Source organism: Peromyscus eremicus, chromosome 9 (genome assembly GCF_949786415.1).
Source record: "Peromyscus eremicus chromosome 9, PerEre_H2_v1, whole genome shotgun sequence".
NCBI classification, from domain to species: domain Eukaryota; kingdom Metazoa; phylum Chordata; class Mammalia; order Rodentia; family Cricetidae; genus Peromyscus; species Peromyscus eremicus.
Genome location: NC_081425.1, coordinates 44,737,085 through 44,758,831, shown reverse-complemented (window position 1 = coordinate 44,758,831; position 21,747 = coordinate 44,737,085). Strand labels below are relative to the sequence as shown.

The 21,747-nt window shown below is 42.5% G+C and overlaps 1 protein-coding gene across 1 annotated transcript in view; it reads left to right on the top strand.

Moving 5' to 3' along the window:
- Window positions 1-21,747, top strand: part of Enox1 (ecto-NOX disulfide-thiol exchanger 1) — a 562,855-nt gene that overhangs the window by 351,546 nt on the left and 189,562 nt on the right. The window contains exons 5-6 of the mRNA XM_059273297.1: window positions 2,303-2,449; window positions 3,450-3,587. Coding sequence (XP_059129280.1) covers window positions 2,377-2,449; window positions 3,450-3,587 — 211 coding nt within the window. The 5' untranslated portion in view covers window positions 2,303-2,376. The remainder of the gene's footprint in view (window positions 1-2,302; window positions 2,450-3,449; window positions 3,588-21,747) is intronic.

Below are 21,747 nucleotides of genomic sequence, written 5' to 3'. Positions count from 1 at the left end.
TAAATTACCAGGTAGTAATTAATATTTATAGTATTCCTCTTTGTTCAAGTCTATGTGACCAAATCAGCTTAAAATTTAAAAAAGTGTCCCGTTAGCCTTGAGACCACCAGAAGTACCTGGTAGGAATGAAGTTGCTTCAGAGACACCATCCTAGGTACCTAAAAGCCACATGAAGTTGTATGTAATTAAAACCATTGGGTTGGGAAACTGGAGAGCTATAATAAAATGAAAGTCACAGAGTTCAAGATAGGGATAAATGAAAGTTTACTAACCACATCCTGCTAATAAAGCGATCTTTTTGAAATAGCAGCAGTTTGTTAAGGTAGCTGTGAAAGATGTAGATAGAGGCCATGGCCCCCAGGGCCTTTGATACCCCTGTATAGAGCCACAGCCTCCACAGGGAGAATTACCACTGGGACAGACAGTGTGGAGCCAAGACAAGCTAGTGCCATCCCTGTAACACTGTAGAAAAAGTCAAGGTTAAGCGTAGCCAGAGAGGCACAAGCCATAAAGCCGACAAAGTAAGGAGATATTCTCTGATAGAGTGTTCCAGAACTGCAAACTCATTAGACAGGAAGAAAACTGTGTGATTGATGTCCATTTGTGGAGATCTGAGCTGGAGGAAGGGAGCCAACCACACTTCATTTAGGGAGCCAAGTAAGACAAATAGTGACCTTGTGGTGATCCGAGGCTGCTCCACTACAGGGCCGTTGAAGAGAGGAATGAGACATGCTCGTCTGGCTCTGCCTTGGTGCCCTGAAAGGGTTGGAGCAGAGAGAAGAGGACTCTGGGGCATCACCAAAGTGCTGATGAGTGGACAGCCACAGGGCCTGCACTCAGGCTTGCTGTGTATTTGCTGAACTTGGTTTATATGTAAAGAATCCGTCTTGTGGTATTTGTTGCCTGTGATAATTGTACAATCCATCAGCACATTCTAGGTTCATTTGCTACTAGTGTTTAACAGAAAGTTTTGATGTGTATGTTCTGAGTACAGTTTGTTCCCCAAATTGGAATCATCCACTGCTAGGTGATAGGTAATTGGGAGAAAAATGCCCCCGTGTCTCATTTGTTCTGCTTAGTGACAGCGAGAGAGCTTTGTTGAACTACAAAAACCGCATGCTCATTGTGCACCTACCCTTGAGATACTGAGACCTGAGCTTGCATTTCAACTGAACTGGCAGGAAGCTTTCTGGCCTCACTGTGCTTATTAAGGAGTGGGCTACTGATACTTGGCCCTAAGAATCGAAGACTGTAACTTGAAATACTCAAACTTCACATTATACTCCAAAACCAGAGTATCTAAAAGTCTGAACGGAAATGTGACTCCGGGGGGCGGGGGGAGTAAATTTACACCTAACAAAAACAAATATTTAACTAGTTGTCATCTCAAACAGTCTTCAGGTCGCTCATCCAGGTTCGCAACTGGCAAAAGTCACTTAAACTGTGAATGTGCGCATGGTTGGCTTTGTAAGGGTGGAGAAAAGGCATTATAATTTTATCACTAATGTCACCGAGAGGCCCTTTGTAACTTTACTGTATGTTGTATTGTTATTTGTATATATTAGAAAAACACTTTGAGTATAACAAAAGACATATCTCTATATTAATATAGATACATACAGACATGTATATACACATACATATACAAACTATATGCCATGTAATTCTGAGGAAAAATTTGGACCAGACAAACTTGGGCAGGTTAAATTCATCATTTGATAGAACTGAAAAACAAATGTTTTGCCTCTGCTACTGCAGCCTTGTGGATTTCTCCCCAGGCCAGGCCCTGCCAAGCCTTTCCTCTTGCCTTTTCTCATGATTGTTCGCTCCTTTGCCAGCCTTACAGAAAAAGAGGTCCTTGCTTTTTTGATTCTTCCTCCCTGCTTTTTGTCCTCCTTGAATACATTTCACAGATGACCGTCTTCCAAAATAACAACATCAATTAATGTCTTTTTTAACTTGAAAAGAAATCATGTTCGCCCGAGTCCGCCCTGGCTGTTGCTGTTCAGTGTGTGGGAGAGGCTGTGCCGGTGCTGATAAGGCTCAGAGGCTGAAGCCGGAGACTAAACCCTGACACACTCAGACACCGGCCCGGGGCCAGGGGAGGTGATAAGGTGACCCATACAATCTCCTAAGCGGAGAACTGTGCCACAACACTGCAGGAAAGCAGGAAAGCACCTGAGTAATGTCCCCAATGCTAGAAGCAGTTCTTTGTGTTCTGTTCTGTGTTGAAATAGACAGCAGCCCGTTACTCTTTACTACAGATGCCCCTTCCTCACCACAGTCCTCTCCTCTCTTGCAGAGTCCAATGCTGTCCGAGGGGACCCTCCGCTCAGCTGTCAAAGCACCCGGGCGCCCCATGGTGCTTGTAACTCAATGGTAGATGCAGCTGCTGCGTTCGAGAGCATTACCCAGTGTCCTCAGGAGCTCCCTCAGATGATGGCAGCAGGTAAAGGTTGGTGGCTAGTGGGAGACACAAAAGAGATCTTTTGCATTTTTACCGGAAAGCTTGCTCAACCATGAAAATCAGTGTTGAATCAGGGGCCAGAGCCTGGGGACAGGAGGAGGCTATGAAACTCAAGAAAAGCAAAAAAAAAAAAAAAAAAAAAAAAAAAAAAAAAAAAAAAAAAAAAAAAAAAGTGCTAAATCAAATTTAATACAGTTTTCCAGTTTTCTTTTTTTTTTATTTAAATTCTGCCATTTGTTTTCTAATTTTATTTACTGGTTTTATTAGCCAGTATTTATAAGGGATACTCTAAAAAGAGGCCATGAATTTGAAAGACAGCAAGGAGGGGGTTATGGGAGGGGGTTGGAGGGAGGAAAGGGAAGGGGAAACTATGTTATTACAATTTTTAAAAAAAAATAAAATAATGAAAAAGGAATATTCTAAAAAAAAAAGTCATTTTTAGATGGGCACGTGCATTCCCTTAGAGGAACTGTGCTTCGGCGATCGCCTTGCCAACCCAACCAGGACCTCAGTCCTTGGCAAGTGGTTTCTTGTTGGATGGTTAGTCAGAAGGGACGCCTGGACCAGCATAATGCTCAGAAGCAGACGCATTCATCTATCTTGCTCTGCTAGGCAGTTGACTTCCCACTGCTTTCTTCTAGACCTTGTCTCTTAGCAAGTGTTGCCTCACGGGGAAGAGGAAAGTGATTCATTTCTTTCCCAGAGGTCCTCTTTCATGGCATGCTGCAAACAACATGGATTCCGTGTCATCAAGTTCCCTTCTAGAAAGTTCCATGAATGCACGTCTTTATGCTCCCATCTTTATGCTTCCACCCTGATGCTTTTTACATCTGGAGAGATTATTGATGTAGTACAGATCACAGCACTTTTTCTAATTTCTTGGCGATGTGCTAAATGAAGCCTCGTATCTTTAGAAACATGATTTCCTGTAAAGGGAAGAGCCTTGCCTGTCAACACTAAGCCAAGTTTGTTTCTCCTGCAGCAGCTGATGGTTTGGGGAGTCTGGCCCTAGACACCACCCAGCTCAACATGTCCGTCACCGATCCCACAGCCTGGGCCACAGCTATGAATAACTTGGGCATGGTTCCCGTGGGGTTGCCTGGCCAGCAGCTCGTGTCTGGTAAGCCTTCTTCTCCTAGTTTCAAAGATGCTTTGCGGCACTGCCAAATACTGTGGATGACAGGTGTTCCACAGTAATCTCACTCCATGCCGGTGCTGAACATGGCTCTTGATTTTTGACTGGGGCATGTCTGGCTGTTTGCACCCGAGATTGCTTTCGTCTGCACTTTGCTCTTGGCAGCCACAGCAGCCCGCACCCTCACCGCTGTTGATACACACTGCATCTCTTCTCCACGGCCTTGCAGCAGCAGTCACACTCTCAAAGTGGTAGATGGGGTGGCTGATAGCGTCTTTCCAGTTTGTGAAACTTACTCCTGTGCGTCGCTCCATTTGACCGCCGTCTCCTCTGTGATAGCTCGGGAGACACGTGTTGGGTGGTTGCTTCCGCTCATGTTCCCGTGGTGCGAACGTGGAAGATGACTGTTGAGGGTCACTTTGCCAGCGCTGAGGTGACGCATGTAGCAACTCGGCTCAGCTGACACCACGTTCAGACTTTGCTGCCTGCCACACCCTCAAATAGTAATTCAGAGCAATCAATAGATAGCATATTTAGAAATGTCATTAAGTCAAAGGTCATGTAAAGGTTTTACGGCTTAATTTGATATGTGTTTCTTTTTTTTTTTAAGATTTATTTATTATGTATACAGTGTTCTGTCTGCACGTATCTCTGCAGGCCAGAAGAGGGCACCAGATCTCATTACAGATGGTCGTAAGCCACCATGTGGTTGCTGGGAATTGAACTCAGGACCTTTGGAAGAGCAAGCAGTGCTCTTAACCTCTGAGCCACCTCTCCAGCCCCTGAAATGTGTTTCTTGATGGTTTTATGTGTGCTTTGTAAAACAGTCTTTGAAAAAAATACACACACACACACACACACACACACACATACTTGTAAGTATCAGCAAAAAGCATGTCTCAATTGAAATAGAAAGAAGTGAGTGATGATAGAGCTAGAAAGCTGATGTGCAGGATCGGGTGTTCAGTGGTGGGTGGTAAAGATGCAATATGGCAGTTTGCTGCTCAGTCCCTGGGGCTCTGAAGGGAAGGATTGTCAGATGGGAGATGAGCTTTGTCTGCAGAGATGGTGGGACTTACATGTCTACCCAGTCACTCAACAAATACTATGGCTCTACTGGGTACAGAGGCCTCATCAGGGAACAAATGGGCTCATCCCCATCCTCCTGGGGTGTGCTTTGGTGGGATGACCACCAGGTACTATACTGAAGGATGTGTTCAAACAACGTAATAGTTGTCTTGTTGTCTTCAACCGCCAAGTCCAGAGATGGTGGATGGTGTGCACTCAGCTGGAATCAGTTCTCTTTGGAATGTTTAATTCTGCCCACAATGCTAATGTTCTTCCTTCTTCCCTTCGTCCCTGTATCCGTTCCTCTTTCCTTCATCCATGCTTCCTTTCTTCCCTCCCCTTCTCTTTTGTTAACAATGTTCATAAACAAAAAACCCACTAAATTATCTATATTAAATTATAGTTATACATATGTATGTATGGTTTCTCTTTAAAAACTTCTAAATTCATTTTATATGCATTGATGATTTACCTGCCTATAACCTTGTACTACGTGTATGTCTGGTGCTCATAGAGTCCAGAAGAGGGCATTGGATCCCCTGGAACTGTGGTCATAAACAGTAGAAACAGTTGTGAGCTACCGTGGGAGCTCCGAGAATGGAGCCCAGGTCCTCTGGAAGAGCAACCAGTGTTTCTGACCACGGAGTCACTTCTCCATCCCCATGGTTTCCTTTTAGTACAGCAAAAAGGAGCATGAGAGGAGGTCGGTGACAGGAAACTGTGAGACAAGAAAAAACAAAGGAAAGAAAGAGGCTAGATTGTAGCCAGCTGAGACACTGTGCACCTATAATTCCAGCACCAGGGAGGCTGAGGCAGGAGGATTATGAATTTCTGGCCAGTTTGACTATGTTGCTGGTGAAATCACACCTTTAAAAATGCTATAGAATTAACTATCATTGAAGCTATTCTGCTGAATGAGTAAGTGTGCACACATAAAGGACGTTGTCCATGAGTTGCAAATGAGTTCATCCAGGCCCTTTTCAGAAGCTCGTCCAGGCAGACACTTCCTTTTGATAACACAAGAGTAAAGATTTGTATTTCCCCACTCACCTCTTCCCAGCTGCCTAATTGAAATACTCACACAGCAAAAAGGACTCCTCTCTCATCTCGGCTCCCATTTCTCTCAGAAAATGTGTGACTTCTAGAGGAAGCCCAAACCTCAATAATTCATTATTTTTTTCTTTACGATTTTGAGTCTTCTGACATTTTAACCATGACCAATTTATGATTTTCCTAGCAACCTACCATGAAAAGAATTACAGCCCTGCTCGTTATAGAAGATTTACCGTATCTGCCCCGAATTGCATTCTCTATCTGCTGTATTAGCCAGGCAGCCTAAACTGGTTTTGAGCCTTTCAGGGTGTCTCCCGGCTTTTCTTCCTCACTTCTGTGACCTGACGAGGTAAACTGCACTTGGCTATGTTCTCAGGACCAGCTCACTGCAGATATTGACCCATCATCCTGTCTGGTTCTGTTGAGATTGGCTGGTCTTTGTGTGTTTTCCTTCTGTCTTTTTTTTTTTCTGTGAAATGTTTCAGTCATTTGAATATGAAATTCTTTTCTTATGTATTTTGTGAACATATCACCTTCAACTATTCTGTGTTTTCATGTTAAAAAAGTAAATCATCCATCAAGTCAGTAGCCACACTCTAGGTATTTCATCCATTTCTACTCCTTTGTTCAGAGTGAGTTTCTTTAGAGCATTATGAAGCTTTTTTGTGGTGTGATCATGTCTGCTAAGACCAGCTATAACACTTACATGTGGTAGCTTATGCAAAATGTATATCTGTATGTAATAAGTATTTGCTGAATGTTGGCTTTTTATCCTGTTTTTTTCCTTTTTTAATGCATTTCGACAGTTCCATACATGTAACGGTGAATTTTGGTCCTTCTCGCCCTCATTCCCCTCTGTCTTCCTCGGAAACCTTTCTCTTCCCACCAAGCCTCTTCCTCCTCTGGTGTCTTCCTGTGTGACCTACTGAGTTTGAGTTTCTTGCCTGAGTGTGGGGTAGGCACTATTGGAGAAAATGACTCTTTCTCCCCCAGCAACCGTGAACAAGACCCTCAGGAAGGAGTGGGGCCTCAGGAACCACACCCACACGTGACAAAATATTGAAGACCCAGCCTGTGCACAGGTCTTCCACAGATAGCTACAACCTCAGTGGGTTCAGGAATGGAAAGCTCAGGATTTTACTGTCGATCCTGTCCGTGTCATTTTCCTGAACTTTTAAGGAGGTGACACAGATGTCCCATTTAGGGCCAATCACTCCACCATCACTTGTTCTTGGCATTTGAGACAGTTACGAATTTTTTTATTAACCGTGTCACCCTCTACAACAATAAAAGTTTTTGTGATGAAGACCATGAACATCACTACTTTAAAGATATAAACATGAGCGTTTAGAAGGCAGTTTAAAGGAACTAGAAAGATGGCTCAGCAGTTAAGAGCACTGGCTGTTCTTTGAGAGGACCTGGGTTTGGTTCGTAGCACCCATATGACAGCTCACAAGCATCCTTAACTCCAGTTCTGGGCATTTGGCTCCCTCTTCTGGTCTTGGTGAGCACCAGGCATGCACACAAAACACATACATAGATGCAGGCAAAACAGTAATGTATTTAAAGAATACAAATAATAAAAATAAAGCAGTTTGCAATCATAACCATCTAGCAAAACAGTAATATTAGTTTTACTATTAGGGCCTGTGACCTCCCAGGCCAGGTTCAGAGAACTAGGTATCAGTTCACTCCTGTGAATCTCTGTTTCCTTAATTTTTGTTTTGGGAAAAAAAAATATAACTGTGAGCATTTTAAAGCATAGTCAGGACTTCTCATCAATTAAAGTAATTTTGCTTGGTTGGTTCTTATGTGTAGAACTAGTAGGTCAAAGAAGAGCATATTTTAGAGTTACTTACTGTATACTAGGCAGTTAATTTCTTTGATACGTAGTTATATTTAATTTATTAATTTTATTTGCAAATATGACAGGCTATTACTTCACTTTGCATTTTTCAAGATCCAAATTCCGTAAGAAAATTCCCCTAAAGGTCTATGCATTGAAGGCGTGTCCTCCAGCAAATGGCTTTACTGGGAAGTTATGGGGCCTTTGGGAGGTGGGGCCTATTGGGAGGAAGTTAGGTTTTGGGAATATGTCCTTAGACAGGATGTTTGAATCCAAGCCCATCCATTCCTCTCTCTTTGCTCTGATTTGTGTTCATGGCATGATTTCTGCTCTCCAGGGACCAACAGCTGTGGACTGAAACCCCTGAAGCCATAAGCAAAGGAAACCTTTTCTCCTTTCCAGTTGATTTTCCTCAGGCATTTCATCACAGTGGCAGAAAGCTGACAAACACACCCTGTTTTGCTTTTTCCCCCTTTTATTTATGTTTCCCTTTTATAAATAGGTTATTCTCATTATGAGCTCATTTTACCAACTGTGGTCATGGATCACTCTTAATTGGTTTATGTTTGCTTACTTTTGAAAAAAATCTATTTTAACACTCTGACTTCATGCTTCCTAAAATATTTATCTAGCCTCGTTTTTTTCTTCTTAATATTAATTCCTTTAAGAAATGTTTCCTTTATGAATTCTTCATTCTATTTCTAAGTGCAGAATAGTTTGCATACTCTGGGGGTGGATATATGTATTTCCAGTTTTGTACTTTCTCATTAGTTCTCCTATCTTTTATGAGAAATCAGATTTCTATGAATTGTAGCATGAATCTTAGAAGGTCTTATTAATAAAAACAAACCTGAAGCCAGGTATTGGGGTGAATACTGGAAGATCAGAGAAGCAGAACAAGCCACAGCTTCCTCACCTCGCCAATTCCTCAGCTGATCCTATTTCCTCAGACTGGAAGCTTCTGAGTTCTCATCTAGAATGAATCTCAGCTGAACTGCTGCTCAAAAGCCTGAAAGCATAACCAGCTAGTTCCTGGTTTTCACGCCTTTTATACCTTTCTGCTTTCTGCCATCACTTCCTGGGATTAAAGGCTCTTGTTACCATGCCTGGCTGTTTCCAGTGTGGCCTTTAACTCACAGAGATCCAGATGGATCTCTGCCTCTGGAATGCTATGATTAAAGGCGTGTGCTACCACTGCCTAACCTCTATGTTTAATATTATGGCTGTTCTGTTCTCTGATCCCAGATAAGTTTATTAGGGTGCACAATATTTTGGGGAACACAATATCACCACAATGAATGTCTCTTGGTTTTTAAAATATCTATTGTATATTAGTGATCTGTTTTTATTCTAGTACCAAATTGGTACTATAATTTGTTTATGGGAAGCTCTGTCGTCCCTTTTTACTGCATTTTACATGTAGAACTATTTGTTCCTTCTTAGCATACCCAGAGTACCATAGGCTCAGTGTCCAAAGTGGCCACCTCTGGAGTTCTTCAGCATGACTATAGAATGCTAGAGACTGTCTTTAATGCTTCAAAGGGGACTTGGAGATTATTTAGTGTAGTGTCCCTCCCAAGAAAACCTCCCAGCAGTAACTCTGCCAGGATTATAGAAAGGCTCAGTTTATGAACCCTTGGCTTTCTCCCAAAGTTTCTGATATTTCTAAATGACCAAGTACTCTTCCCGTATTTGTTAAAATTAAACTGACACTAAATCCTGTTCCTCGATGCTTCTTCAGTTTATTGAGAGATTAAAATTATCAGCAAAGCGAAGTACACATTTTTCATATCCCTTGATTTTATCAAAAGGATTTCCCAAGAAATCACATCACTTGTTACCCCCGTGTTACTTTTCTGATGTGCTGTCTTATGCTGCCATAGTACGCCTCTGCCATTTATCACCCCACATCTGCTTCCACTTTCAGAAATGCCCATTTACCTCCCTGTGAAGTTCTATGTGAGATAATTGTAGTGGACTTGTTTTCTCTTGTCCAAAATATAGCATTAGATTGTTATGCATCCGTCCTGCATCCTCTGCTACAAGGGGATGCTGGTTTCCTCCACTTACTGTTCCGTGTGTATTTTATCCCCATAATTGTTTTGAGGGTTTATGGTTTTTGTTGTTGATGTTTATTTGTTTTGCTCTCAGTGTTTTGTGCATCGTTAGAGCCATGCTTTCTAAATTGCTCTGTTGTGATCTGTGTCCCCTGTTTGTCATTAGGTGGGGTGAATGTTGTGTTAGTAGATAGATGGCCTGACAACCATGGCCAACTCTGGGTTAAACTCAGATAAATTACTTTCTTTGTGGATTTTCTCTGAGTCTTTGCTGTGTTGATGCACAGTGTTTTCACAGTGTGGAAGCCAGTGCGTAGGATTCTGAAACTTAATCCATCCTTTAGGAAATAGCAGCCAGTATTTCCTGAGACACCAGAGTGCAGCCGTCTGCACTGGGCATTTCCTGTCAGCCACGGCAAACCTTCGCCAGGGCAATCATATGTCTTTGCCATGTATGTCGTCGTTGCTCACATGACCTCGTCTAAGATTGTGTGTGGGTGTGCGGTAGCTGAATGGTGTCACTACCTAATTCCACCTTTCCTAACAGCTGTTCTCCGCTCAGGTCTTTCCTGAAACCTGTTCTCGGTTCTCTGTGATGCACATTGTCCTGTATAAGGGACCCCCACCCTGTTGTCACAGATCAAATCCTAAGCTCTGACCATCTGTGCAGCCAGGCACTCGCTTCTCTGTTGTCCAAGTCTCTCTCTCTCTCTCTCTCTCTCTCTCTCTCTCTCTCTCTCTCTCTCTCTCCCTCTGTCTCTCTCCCTCTGTCTCTCTCTGTCTCTGTCTCTCTCCCTGTCTCTCTCTGATTTTGTAAAATTTGTTCTTTGAAGCAGTGCGTGATGGCTCAGAAGGCAGAGGTAGGTGAATCTCTATGAGTTCAAAGCCAGCCTGGTCTACAAAGAGAGTTCTAGAACAGCTAGGGCTGTTACCTAGAGAAACTCTGCCTCAAAAAACCAAATAAATAAATATAAATAAAATAAAAATTTATTCTCATTATGTAGACACACACAAAATAGATCTTGATCATATCCACTCCCACACTCCCCTCCCTATTCTCTCAGGATCCCTATCACATCTCCTTCTTCCTAACTTCATGTCTTTTTAAAATAACTTTAATTGATGTTTTCACTGTTTAATGTTCATGCGTGCATATAATATGTTTTGATTAAAGTTTACTCCCCATCCCGGCCCCCACTCTTCTCTTCCAATTTCATGCATTCTTTTTCAAAGATCCACTCTGTCCACTTAGTGCCACCAGTTTGTGCTTTGGTATAGTGCTATCTACTGAAGCATGTGCAGACTCTCAGGGGCCACATCCTTGAAAAAGATTGACTCTCCCTCCTTCAGCAGTTATCAGTTTCCAGTAGCTCTTCACCTAGGGGTAGGATTCCTGACTCCCTCCCTCCTCCATGCTGGGATTTTTTTTTTTTAAATCTGGCTTGAGCTCACACAGGTCTTGTGCATATTGTCAGGATGTCTGTGACTTCCTATGAGCAACTGCCTGTCATGTCCAGGAAGTACCATTTCCTGTGGTCATCCTCTGCTTCTAGCTCTTCCCATCTTGTCTTCCATGGTGCTCCCTGAGCTTCGCAAGGAGGAAGTGTGATACAGATATCCCCCGTGTGCTCCAGAGTCTTTTATTCTTTGTGTTTTGCTCTTTTATTCTTTGCAGTTGTGGATCACTGAGTTAATCATCACCTACTGCAAGAAACAGCTTCGCTGATGAGGGTTGAGAGATGTAATCATCTTTGGGTATAGTGATAAATCATTAGAAGTTAGTTTAATGCTATGCACAATTAGCAGAGTTATAGTAGTAGGCTGTCCCCTAGGCCACAGGTTCTTGGCCCCATTAATGGTGACAGGCAGTGCCTTCCATCTTGAGGAACTGGCCTTAAACCGAATACGAGGGGTTAGTGACGCCCATAATATTCATGCCACTATTGCACCAGTGACTGTGTCTTTTTAGGTTGGTTATTACTGTAGTTCTCACAGCTAGGTGAGCTAGTGATTCCCTTTTCTCCCTGTAGCATACACAGCCCCTCAGAGCACTATGGAAGCTAGCCATTAAGGAGAGAGCTTCCAGGTCAGTGTCAAGTTTCTCCACGTTCTATAAGTCAAGTATGTGATGTTTTTAGCAAAATAGTTTATTAGATTCCAGAGGGTAACTAAAAGCAGTGGCAATCCTCTGTAATGTTTTAGGGGGGAATCTTTGGGATCCCAGTGACCAAACACTACAAAAGAAATAACCCATTCCTGGCACCGGACTTTTTCTCTGATAGCCTGAGGTATCTAGAGGCACTGTCTCCCTGTTTGGGGATAATTCCCATTTAAACTCTCAGGTGGTGGCGTAAGGGTCATAATGGGGAGTCTGGGTGGAGATGGGGGCCCCTACCTGGACCTGTTTCACAAGGACTTGAGGGCTTCAGGCTACAGGGTGGAGTCACCACAGAGGTAGAAGTCCCTACTGGAGAGTGATGCACAGGAAAGGAGGTCTTCATGCAGCAAGTGTAGAGCTGTCATGGGGATCTGTCCTAGTTTGTTTTCCAAAGCTGGAAAATCAACTGGAAGAAGAATTGGAGAGCAGGAGACTTTGTGGATGTCTTCTGGTCATGAGATTATATCCTCCTCTTTGCAGTTTTGGGGCATCTCCTTTCTTAATGTCAACACACTTTCTTTAGCTGTCATTGATTTAAGTTGACATGAATCTTTCACACTAAGTTCCTTAGCATGCCCTCTGTTGCACCTGAAAATGGCATCATACTCCCTTTTAGCTGCAACAAGGGCCATGCACACTGGAGTGCTGCACCCACACTAGGGATTACCTTGAAAGCAGGAACAATTCTGTATATCTGTGAGTGACTGTTAACACTCTTCATTGCCCTGAGTTCATTCCTTGCTGTCTTCTCTTTACATGTCCCTAGCTCCCTATCCTTGCCAGCTCCTGCCACTCTGAAAGGTTGACTCTCTGACTCATGGGAGGGCTAGCGTGGGATAGTTTCCCCACGGTCTTCTTCATTACCCACTCCACTTCCCTGAGGTTTTCATTCATTTTCATTCATCTCTGCTTCCTTGGACTATTTTTTTTCTAGTTCCCTTCTTGGGTTGTTTAATCCTCCCAGGAACACCTTTTATCCTCTTTAATGTGCCCAGATATGAAGAGGCATTTGCTAAATCCTTTCATCTCCTCAAGCATCACCCCTTTAACTGTGATTTACTGAGCCAGATGTTGTGCTGAATGCTGGGATTACAAGACATAGACCTCACTGCCATGCAGCAGAGTCAGTGGAGAGACAAGAATAGTAAATAAGCAAATACAAATCAACAGGGTAAGTGGAGATGTTTCTAATAGATATGGATACTATAGGGTGCCACTATAGAGTGGCAAGCATGGCAGTGGTGAGGTGGCCACCATATTTCTGCAAAGGACGTTCTAAGTACTGCAGCAGATCACCCATGGTAATGTGAAACATTGGCAACAGGTCATTAGATACAAGGCTGTAACAGTTGCACAAATGAGACAATAATAAAATAATGCTAGTCATAATCCTGGCATTGGAGATATAACTATATGAAGGGCCTCAAGAGACATTTATTAATGATTATAGAAACATTAGGAGTGGTCAGCCGAGTCCACGTGGGATATAAGGAAAAGGAAAAATAACCATGAATCCTCGGAGTCTAGCCTTGGAAATTGATTCAGTGGTGGGGAAGGGAAGCAGAAAAGAAGGGCAAGGGCAAGTGACTGTTTCCTTTTGGGCGTGACAAGTCTGAGGAACCTTTGGGAAGGAAGCACGCAGTGAGCAGTCTACTCTATGGGCCCTTGGCTCAGATAGGATAGGAAGATGGAGAAGTAGCTTTGGCAGCCATAACACATGATGGTCCTGCATGCCATGGGGACTTCCTGCTGTGAAATTAGGGAAGTCCTTTGTGTGCCATGCTGATGTCAATCCGATCCAAATCCCTCTCTCTTATTTCCTGTGACCTGCTAGATTCTGTCCATCGTTTGGTTGCCAGGCTCAACATGGGAGATGAGGTCTAGGGTAACAGATGTATTCTGGAAAAATCTGCCACACACGGTCTCCTCAGCTCACAGATTCTCAGGGAACTCTGTGGATAAACTACCCCCGCAGGCTTGCATTTAATATTAAAATAGCACCCCTGGCAGCACAGTTCCAATCTCAAATGTCTCACATGTTTATGAAGATTCTCTCTGACCCCGGCATGCTTATGGGCGGGTAGGAAGCCTGGCACATAGTAGTGGGGCTCTCAGAGATGGTACTTAGAGCTCTCTTTTGTTCTCATTTTCTAATTGAAAGAGTCCTCATTATCCTGGGTCAGAAAACAGGTAGGCCCTTGCCTCAGAGTTCATGATCTGTGAACCATATTTCATGTCCTTGGGATAGTTTCGTCCCACGTGACACAGGTATTTACCCTTTTCTCTCCAGGACATTAGGACAGCGTGTGAGTAGAGTTACTCATGCACCATGATATTCCAGAGGTCCAAAATGCACACTGTATTTTACAAGGAACCAGAGAAATGCGAATTTGCATGACAGGTGATGTGCTTATGGAACATGAAGTAGATGCTGCAGTGGTTTGAATGAGAATTGTCCCCCATGGGTTCATGCACTTGAACACGAGGTTACCAGTTGGTGGCCTGTTTGGGGAGGTTGTGAACCTTTAGGAGACAGAGCTTCACTGAAGGAGGTACATCACTTAGGGTAGGTTTTGAGGGGTTATAGCCTGAACCTATTTCCTGTTTGCTCTCTCTACTTCCTGTGTTGATGGAAATGTAACAGTCAACTTCCTGCTCCTGTCAGTATGCATATCTTCCCCACCATTATGAATTTTAGCTCTCTGGAACCAGAAGCAACAAAACAAAAATAAAACAAAAACTAAAACACAGAATTCTTGCCAGGCATGGTGGAGCACAGCTTTAAGATCAGCACTCAAGAGCTAGAGTCAAGTCAATCTCTGTGAGTTTGAGTAGAGCTTGGTCTACATAAATGAGCTCTAGACCATCCAGTGCTACATAATGAGCTCCTCCCCCACCCAAAAAGAACCTCTTTCTTTCTTCCTTAAGTTATATTCTATCACAGCAACAGAAAAGTAACTAGTACAGATGCTATATGAATAATTATACAAGTGATTAATTGCCAACCATGGGTCATTATCAAGAGGAGGAACATGCTTTTACCCAGAGGTTTTTGGGGAGAGGTTAAAAAAGGCTTCTCTAGAGAAGTAATAATTTAGTTAAGCCCTGAGGAAAATCATATATTTTCCCTCACAGAGGACATTCTAATTTGCCTGAGGACAGGAAGAAAATCTATAGTTAAATTCACATACCAAGATTGATTTGAGGGTCCTTAACCTGTTGCATGTGTGTGTGCGCATGCGTGTGTGCACATCCATGCATACTAATATATATTGAATCTTTTTTATACTGTCAAAGTCTTTTATTTGTTAATATGCAGTAATTGCACAGTGAATTCTGTATCATTTTTTTATTTTACTCCCTTTAATTATTCTGCAACTTTATTTATGTGTTCCTACTATGATCTTAAGTTGTGGAAATAGCACATTATGCATTTCCGTGACTATCATTTATCTAATAGATTGTGTGCTGCTTTCTATGGGCAAGAACTTAATTCATACTTAATTCATCTTTGTATTTTCCCTATTATCAAACTTAGAGCTTGGGGTTCAGCAGCTATATAATTGAGTAGATTTACTATTTTATTCATTTATATGAATAATTATACAAAACATGAAAATGAAAGTTTTATCCTTGGCCCTTAGACATTTCTACAGTATAGTCTTTACATCTTTAATCATGGTGAGATGTCAAGGATGACTCCACCCACTGTCCCTGACTGACATGGCTGATGTATTTTTCTCCTAATTGACCATGATCTTTCTAGAGTGTGTCTGTTCTAGGAATGCATCTTTCCTGTCATCCCCCATGAGGTTTATGCTTTCTTCTATTTTTTCATGCATCTGGAGTGTGTTTGTGAGTTTCTTTATTTTACATATCTACTATTTCTGTTGTCTATGTCACTTCTGAGTCTCCTTCTCCTGACTGATTTCTCTCCGGGCCATGTGGTCCTCTTCTTTCTTTGCATGTCTAAGTAAGTCTGTGTATGTCAAACACTTTGATAGTTTTTTTTTTAATTTCCTCAAATATTTTTGGAATTGGATCAGGATATGGTCAAGTTCCTTGGAAACAGTTTTGATTCTCTCAAAGCTTCCATCAGGTTTGGGTAAGTATATCTAGGGGACCCTCTAGACTACACAGAACTTAGATTAATTCTAGATGAAATACTTTGGCGTACGTTTCTCCATGTATTGCAAGGTTTTTCCCACCTCTGGCTTCTAGGAACTTGACCCATTTTCAACCCGCTTTGAGCTTCAGACCTAGCTCTCTGCTCATCCTTTCCCCTGGCTTTTACCCTATTTTCCTCATATTTTTCTCATAACCATTGTGATGACACGAGGCTGAGGATCCTGAAGGCATGTGGACACCACATCTGATAAGCCAGACTCATGCACTCTGCCCACAGTACCCTGAGGATACTACACTTAGGTAGAAGGCAGACTCTGTTTGGACATGTTCCAAAGAGAAGGCTGAGGCCATCATAGGCTCAGTTTCAGATGTTTCTAGATGTTCATCATCCTGCATGTCCCATTGTCCCATCTCTGAAAGGTGTCACTTCACATATTCTCCTCATTTTTTTTACCTGAGGTAGCATATAAAGTCCATCTCTATCATTGCCTCATAGCTGGAAGGAGAAGTGTTCAAAGTCTTTGCAAATGTTTGTCTGTACTCCTTGGAGATGTGAGCAGTATAATCTGAGGGTGCGATGTGCATGACTTAAGGAATGCCAAAAAGGATAGTAACAGAACCTGTCAGTTACATGAAAGTAGAAGGGGGAACCTTTGGAGAAGAGGAAGAGGATGAATGGGCAGGGGAGGGGCAGTAAGAGGAGGTAATACGGGCACATGATGTACTTGTATAAAAACACACTGAAACATACTATTTTGTACAGTACACATATCCTCCTGAAACCTAAAACATGACATAAAACAAATTTCCATATTCTAAGAACTTACCGATGATTGAAAATTTAATGTATGCTAAAGGCTCTAAATATCTTTCTTTGTATACTCTTCTGCTAGGTAATATCAGTCACCTTATAACATATGTAGAGAACAAAAACCTGGGTGACACTAATTAACTTACCCACCGTTGCTGAGATAGAAGGAGGTGATTTTGGAATTGATACAAGCTCTGCTCTGCTGCTAAGCCTTTTCTACTCTATCAAGATTTGTGGAGAAATAACTAAAGAAAAGCCTCTTACAGTTTTGACTTGTGCTAGTCCTATCTTTACACTTTTTACAGAAATCCTTAGCTCAAAACACTGTTGGTAAGGAAGGAGAGGCATCATGGAGATTTTATTATTATTATTACATTGGCATTTAAGAAACTTCAATTATCTAATTTATATGCATGTCACTTTTTCTTGTGCTTGAAATTTGAAGATTCCTAGGCAACCTTTTAGGACTTGGAGTTCCAGGGATCTAGAATTTGTACTAGTGCCTGACAGGCAATAACTTAGTGATATAAAACAGGCTGCTGTAAATAAGACTATCAGGTTCACGATGGCCAAATATTGTTAGTATGAGGATGATGTACATGTACTGTATGAAAATAAGAAAGTTCTGTCACATAAAAAATATACTTCAAACATTTTAAGATGAACGCAGATAAGATGGACATAGGTCAAGTCAACTTAACCCTTTACTGCATGGAAGATGCAGGAGGCAGACAGATGTGTGTGTTGCCCTGGTAACACAGGTACCAAGAGCTCCTACTGATGGAGTTCCTCTCTCAGAAGAAAAGGAGAGTCAGGCACATCTGCTGATTGCAGGCTGGAAGCTGGGAACTGGAAAATGTGAGAGGGGAGAATGCCTTTAAGGTCCTCACCAGGGTGGGCCAGAGAGGGGTGACTGAGAAGACAGCAAGGTTGCTAACTACAGTTTGAGAACCCTACACAGCTTTCCCTTGACGAGTGTCTCTTCTTGGGGGCCAGAGAATGTGGGTTATACACAAAACTAGATTGAACAGCTAATTCAAATCAAAGGATAATGACACGAAGATAGGACCAGACATTCCTTCAAGAGTGTAGAGATGGCCATGAAGAAAGGGAGGATTGACTGTGGAGAGAAAGTGGAGAGTGGAAGGAACACACAATAGTGAAAAGAAGAGGAAGTGAAGGTGTGGACAGAGGAGGGCACTAGCCTACAACTGCAATAGATTGGGATTTTGCTGGTAATAATTTTGTCATCAGACAGTGAAACGTCATCTCTAGAAGATGCAGATAGTAGCTTTAGAGCCTATGGGCTTTGGTTTGAATCTGTGTTCTTTCCCTCAGGCGTGTAGCCTCAAGCAAATTATATAACCTGTCTGGGTTGTGTATCCTCATAGAGGGAGGGTTCTTTTTTCTATTATTAAAAATAGATTTTTTTCTCACATAGTGTACCCTGATTGTGGCTTCCTTCCCTCCACTCCTCCAAGCTTCTCTCCACCCATCCAGATTCACTCCATGTCTGAGTCTCACTAGGAAACAGGCTTCTAGGGGATAATAATAAGAAAAATAGAATAAAAATGAACCAACAGAAGACACATTGAGATTGGACAAAACAAACAGAAGGAAAACAGCCCAAGAGAAGGCACAAGAAACAAAGACCTTCTTGTTCACACACTCAGGAACTCCATTAAAAAAAAGCTGTAATATATAGGAAAAGTACCTGTTACAGACCCACACAGGCCCTGTGCATGTTGCCTCAGTCTCTGTAAGTTCATATGAGCTTTGATCATGTTGATTTAGAGGGCCTTATTTCCCTGGCTCTTACACTCTTTCTGCTCCCTCTTCTGCTGGGTTTCCTGAGGGGAGGGATTTTGTTTAGGGCTGAGGGTTCCAAGGTATCTCACTCTCTGTATAATGTCTGGCTGTGGGTTTCTAGATTTGTTTCCATCTGCTGCAGGAGAAGCTTCTCTGGTGATGACTGAGCAAGACATGATCTATAGTGCAGCAGAATGTCCTTAGGAGTCATTCTGTTGCTCTTTTTTTTAGTCTAGTAGTATTTGGTTTTACCCTAGGCCCTGGGCTATCTATCTAGTCTCAGGATCTTGGTCACCCAAGCAGTGTTGGAGATGGGTTTCATCTCATGGATGAACATCAGATATTGTTTTGTTACTCCCACAAGCTTCATGCCACCATTACACTAGCATATCTTGCCAGCAGGACAGCATTGTCAATCCAAGGATTTGTGGCTGGGTTGGTATTTACGTTTTACATAGAAGGAGATGTTGAAGTCGATATCATGGAATTGTTGCAGTGTCCAGGAGTGGTAATGTAGGATATTAGTCATACGTGAGGGAGCCACACATGTTAGTTTTCTTTAATCTCAGTACAGAACCATAGAGGAAGTCATAGGGAAGGAGAAATAGTGATCTTGAGAGATTTCCTATGAAATGAATAAAAACAGAAAAATTGGTCTCTGTGAAAAATGTTTCCCTTGTCCTGATTTCTCCCATACTTGTCCTGTACAAGCCATATGAAGGCAACAAATGTGCTCTCAGTGCACATTCACAACTAGAAAGTGACTTGTCTGAACAAGTCTCACAAGTGACTTGTGTTGGCACTGCCTAGGCTGTCCATTCCTGGACATGCTTTAGACTTTTTTGAAACATGAAACCATCAAAACTGAAGTTTAAGTTCTTGAAGCACCCCTTGGGGCCTGAGCATGGCTAAGGAAGCTTGTTGGATGCTAACTTTTATTGTCTTCATCACAACACAGTTCTACAGTTGTAACTGACTTTTGTAAAAGTGGATGAGCTGAAAAGTGCCTGAAAGGTGATCACAGATACAAATTTAAAACTTGTACCATGATTGGAATGTATGTGTCCTGTGAAAACTCAAGGTTGAGATTCTAGTCACCAAGGTTTTAGGAAGAGGGACTGCTAGCTGACCATGGCATGACACCAGAGACTTCATGGCTGGGACTCATATCTTTATAAAAGAGATCTGGGCGGCTACCTGTCTCCATCCACCATGTAAGGATGCAATGAGAGGGAGCCAGCATGGAGCACTGAGTAGGTCTTAGCAGACATTGAATTTGTCCATGCCTCGATATTAGGCTCTCCTATCCCCAGTGTTGTGAAAGATAAACTTGTGTTGCTTCTAAGCTATCCGGTCTATGTTAGTTCCTTACAGGGGACTTAGAAAACTAAAGCACAGGGCTTATACTCTTCTAATCCACACTTTTACCTTGATTAAAAAAAGAAAAAGATGTCTTAGGCAGTAAGATGGACATCATTTGGGTATATAATACATCGCTTTCCTCCTCATCTGGGGCATTTTCTTATATCATAAAAGATATAATTTTGACCTTGAGACTTTTCTTCTGAAGGTCCCTGCCTGCAGAAGGAGAGGAGACTTTATCCTTTATCCTTAAGGAGAGGGAGAAACAGCATAGGCTTCAAGCCTACTAAGTCTTGCAAACCACGAGGGCATCTTTAAAGAAATATCCCTCACATCAGTGGATAGGACGCTTGTGACCTCCATCAGTTAATGCATCCTAGCCATTTATTCCATCTTGGCAGGAAAAATAGGCCTCAGTGCCCTAATGTGAGCTGACTAAAGCCGCCACAGGGGACCCCTTGCCCAGAGTGAGCCGTCACTGATGAGTTTCTAACCAGAGACATTTTTGTGAGCTGTGCAATCACTCAAAATGCTCATTTTGTATTTGCAAGACTTAGTGGCAAGACTCTTTTGGAAACCATGAATTTGAGAACATCTTTTTGAATTTGTTCATCCCCAGCTGTGTGAAAATACTGCCTAGTCATGGGTAGGGAAAAGGCAATTTAGAAAAATAATAGAAGAAAAAGATGATTTCATCTTTGTCTAGAGTTTCTATGCTATCCCACTGGGACTTGGCCAGAATAGGGGCAGAGCAGAGATTCTGCAGAGCATGGAGGATCCCAGGGTTGCAAGGTCCTGGCTGGACAGTGAAGACAGGCAGGGGTCCAGACGTGCAGAGAAGGACATGAGTACAACAGTGAATGAATGAAAGGCAGAGGGTGCTGCAGGCCCTGGGTACAAGACATTGACTCCTGTGCTGCATCAAACAACTGTGGGCAAGTGTGAGAATCACCCACCTTTCCTGGAAAGATAGGAACATTTACTCACCCCAGATAGGGCACCAATCACAGACAGCGTAACAGTCCCACCCAAGTATAATTTGATGAAGCAGTGGGTTTATCGGGCTCACTTACAAGAGAGTAAGTGAGTAACCCCAAAACATCCACATCACCATAATGTCCCGGCCTAGATAGTTAACTGTGTCCCCACAGCTGTGTAGATGGAGTCCTTCTGTAAGCTCTGAGTTGCGGTGTACTTGCTAAGGTGATAAGACAGCCAGCTGAGGTGGAGTTGTCTTCTCAGAGGGAAAGTCAGTTGAGGCCATTTTCCTTTCTTTTATGGTGTGGTGTGCCTCCTTCATGAATGTGGTCCACCAAGGGAATAGAGGGACATGCCAAGAATGGCTGATGGAACCTGAGAGTACGTTGCAGTCTCTAAAAGTAATACACAGGGAATGAGATTGTAAGCAACCTGTAGAAGTTGCATTGTACTATTGTGAGTGAGACTGTGGGACTGAGGCTGAGCTACCTGTGCTACCTATACCCAGAAAGAATTGACCCATGTAAGGGATGAATTACAAAAAGTCATCTATGGCCATACTACCCTGAATGTGCCCCCATCTAGTCTGATCACAGAAGCTAAGCAGAGTCCAGCCTGGTTAATACTTGGATGGGAGAGTTACAACAAGAAAAGGACGTGGACGCATTCCTCTGAAATGAACACTGTCCTCTAAAATGACATAAAAAGTTGGAAAGGGAGGATGAGATGGAGGTGTGTGCTCACTCTTTGTTAAAGCTAAGAATACTAAGAGGAAAGAGATTACAAATAACTAAATAACAAATAGCTAAATACATAAATACTAAATAACTACATTACAAATAGCTAAGTAACCCCTCCTGCAGTCTGAAAACCTG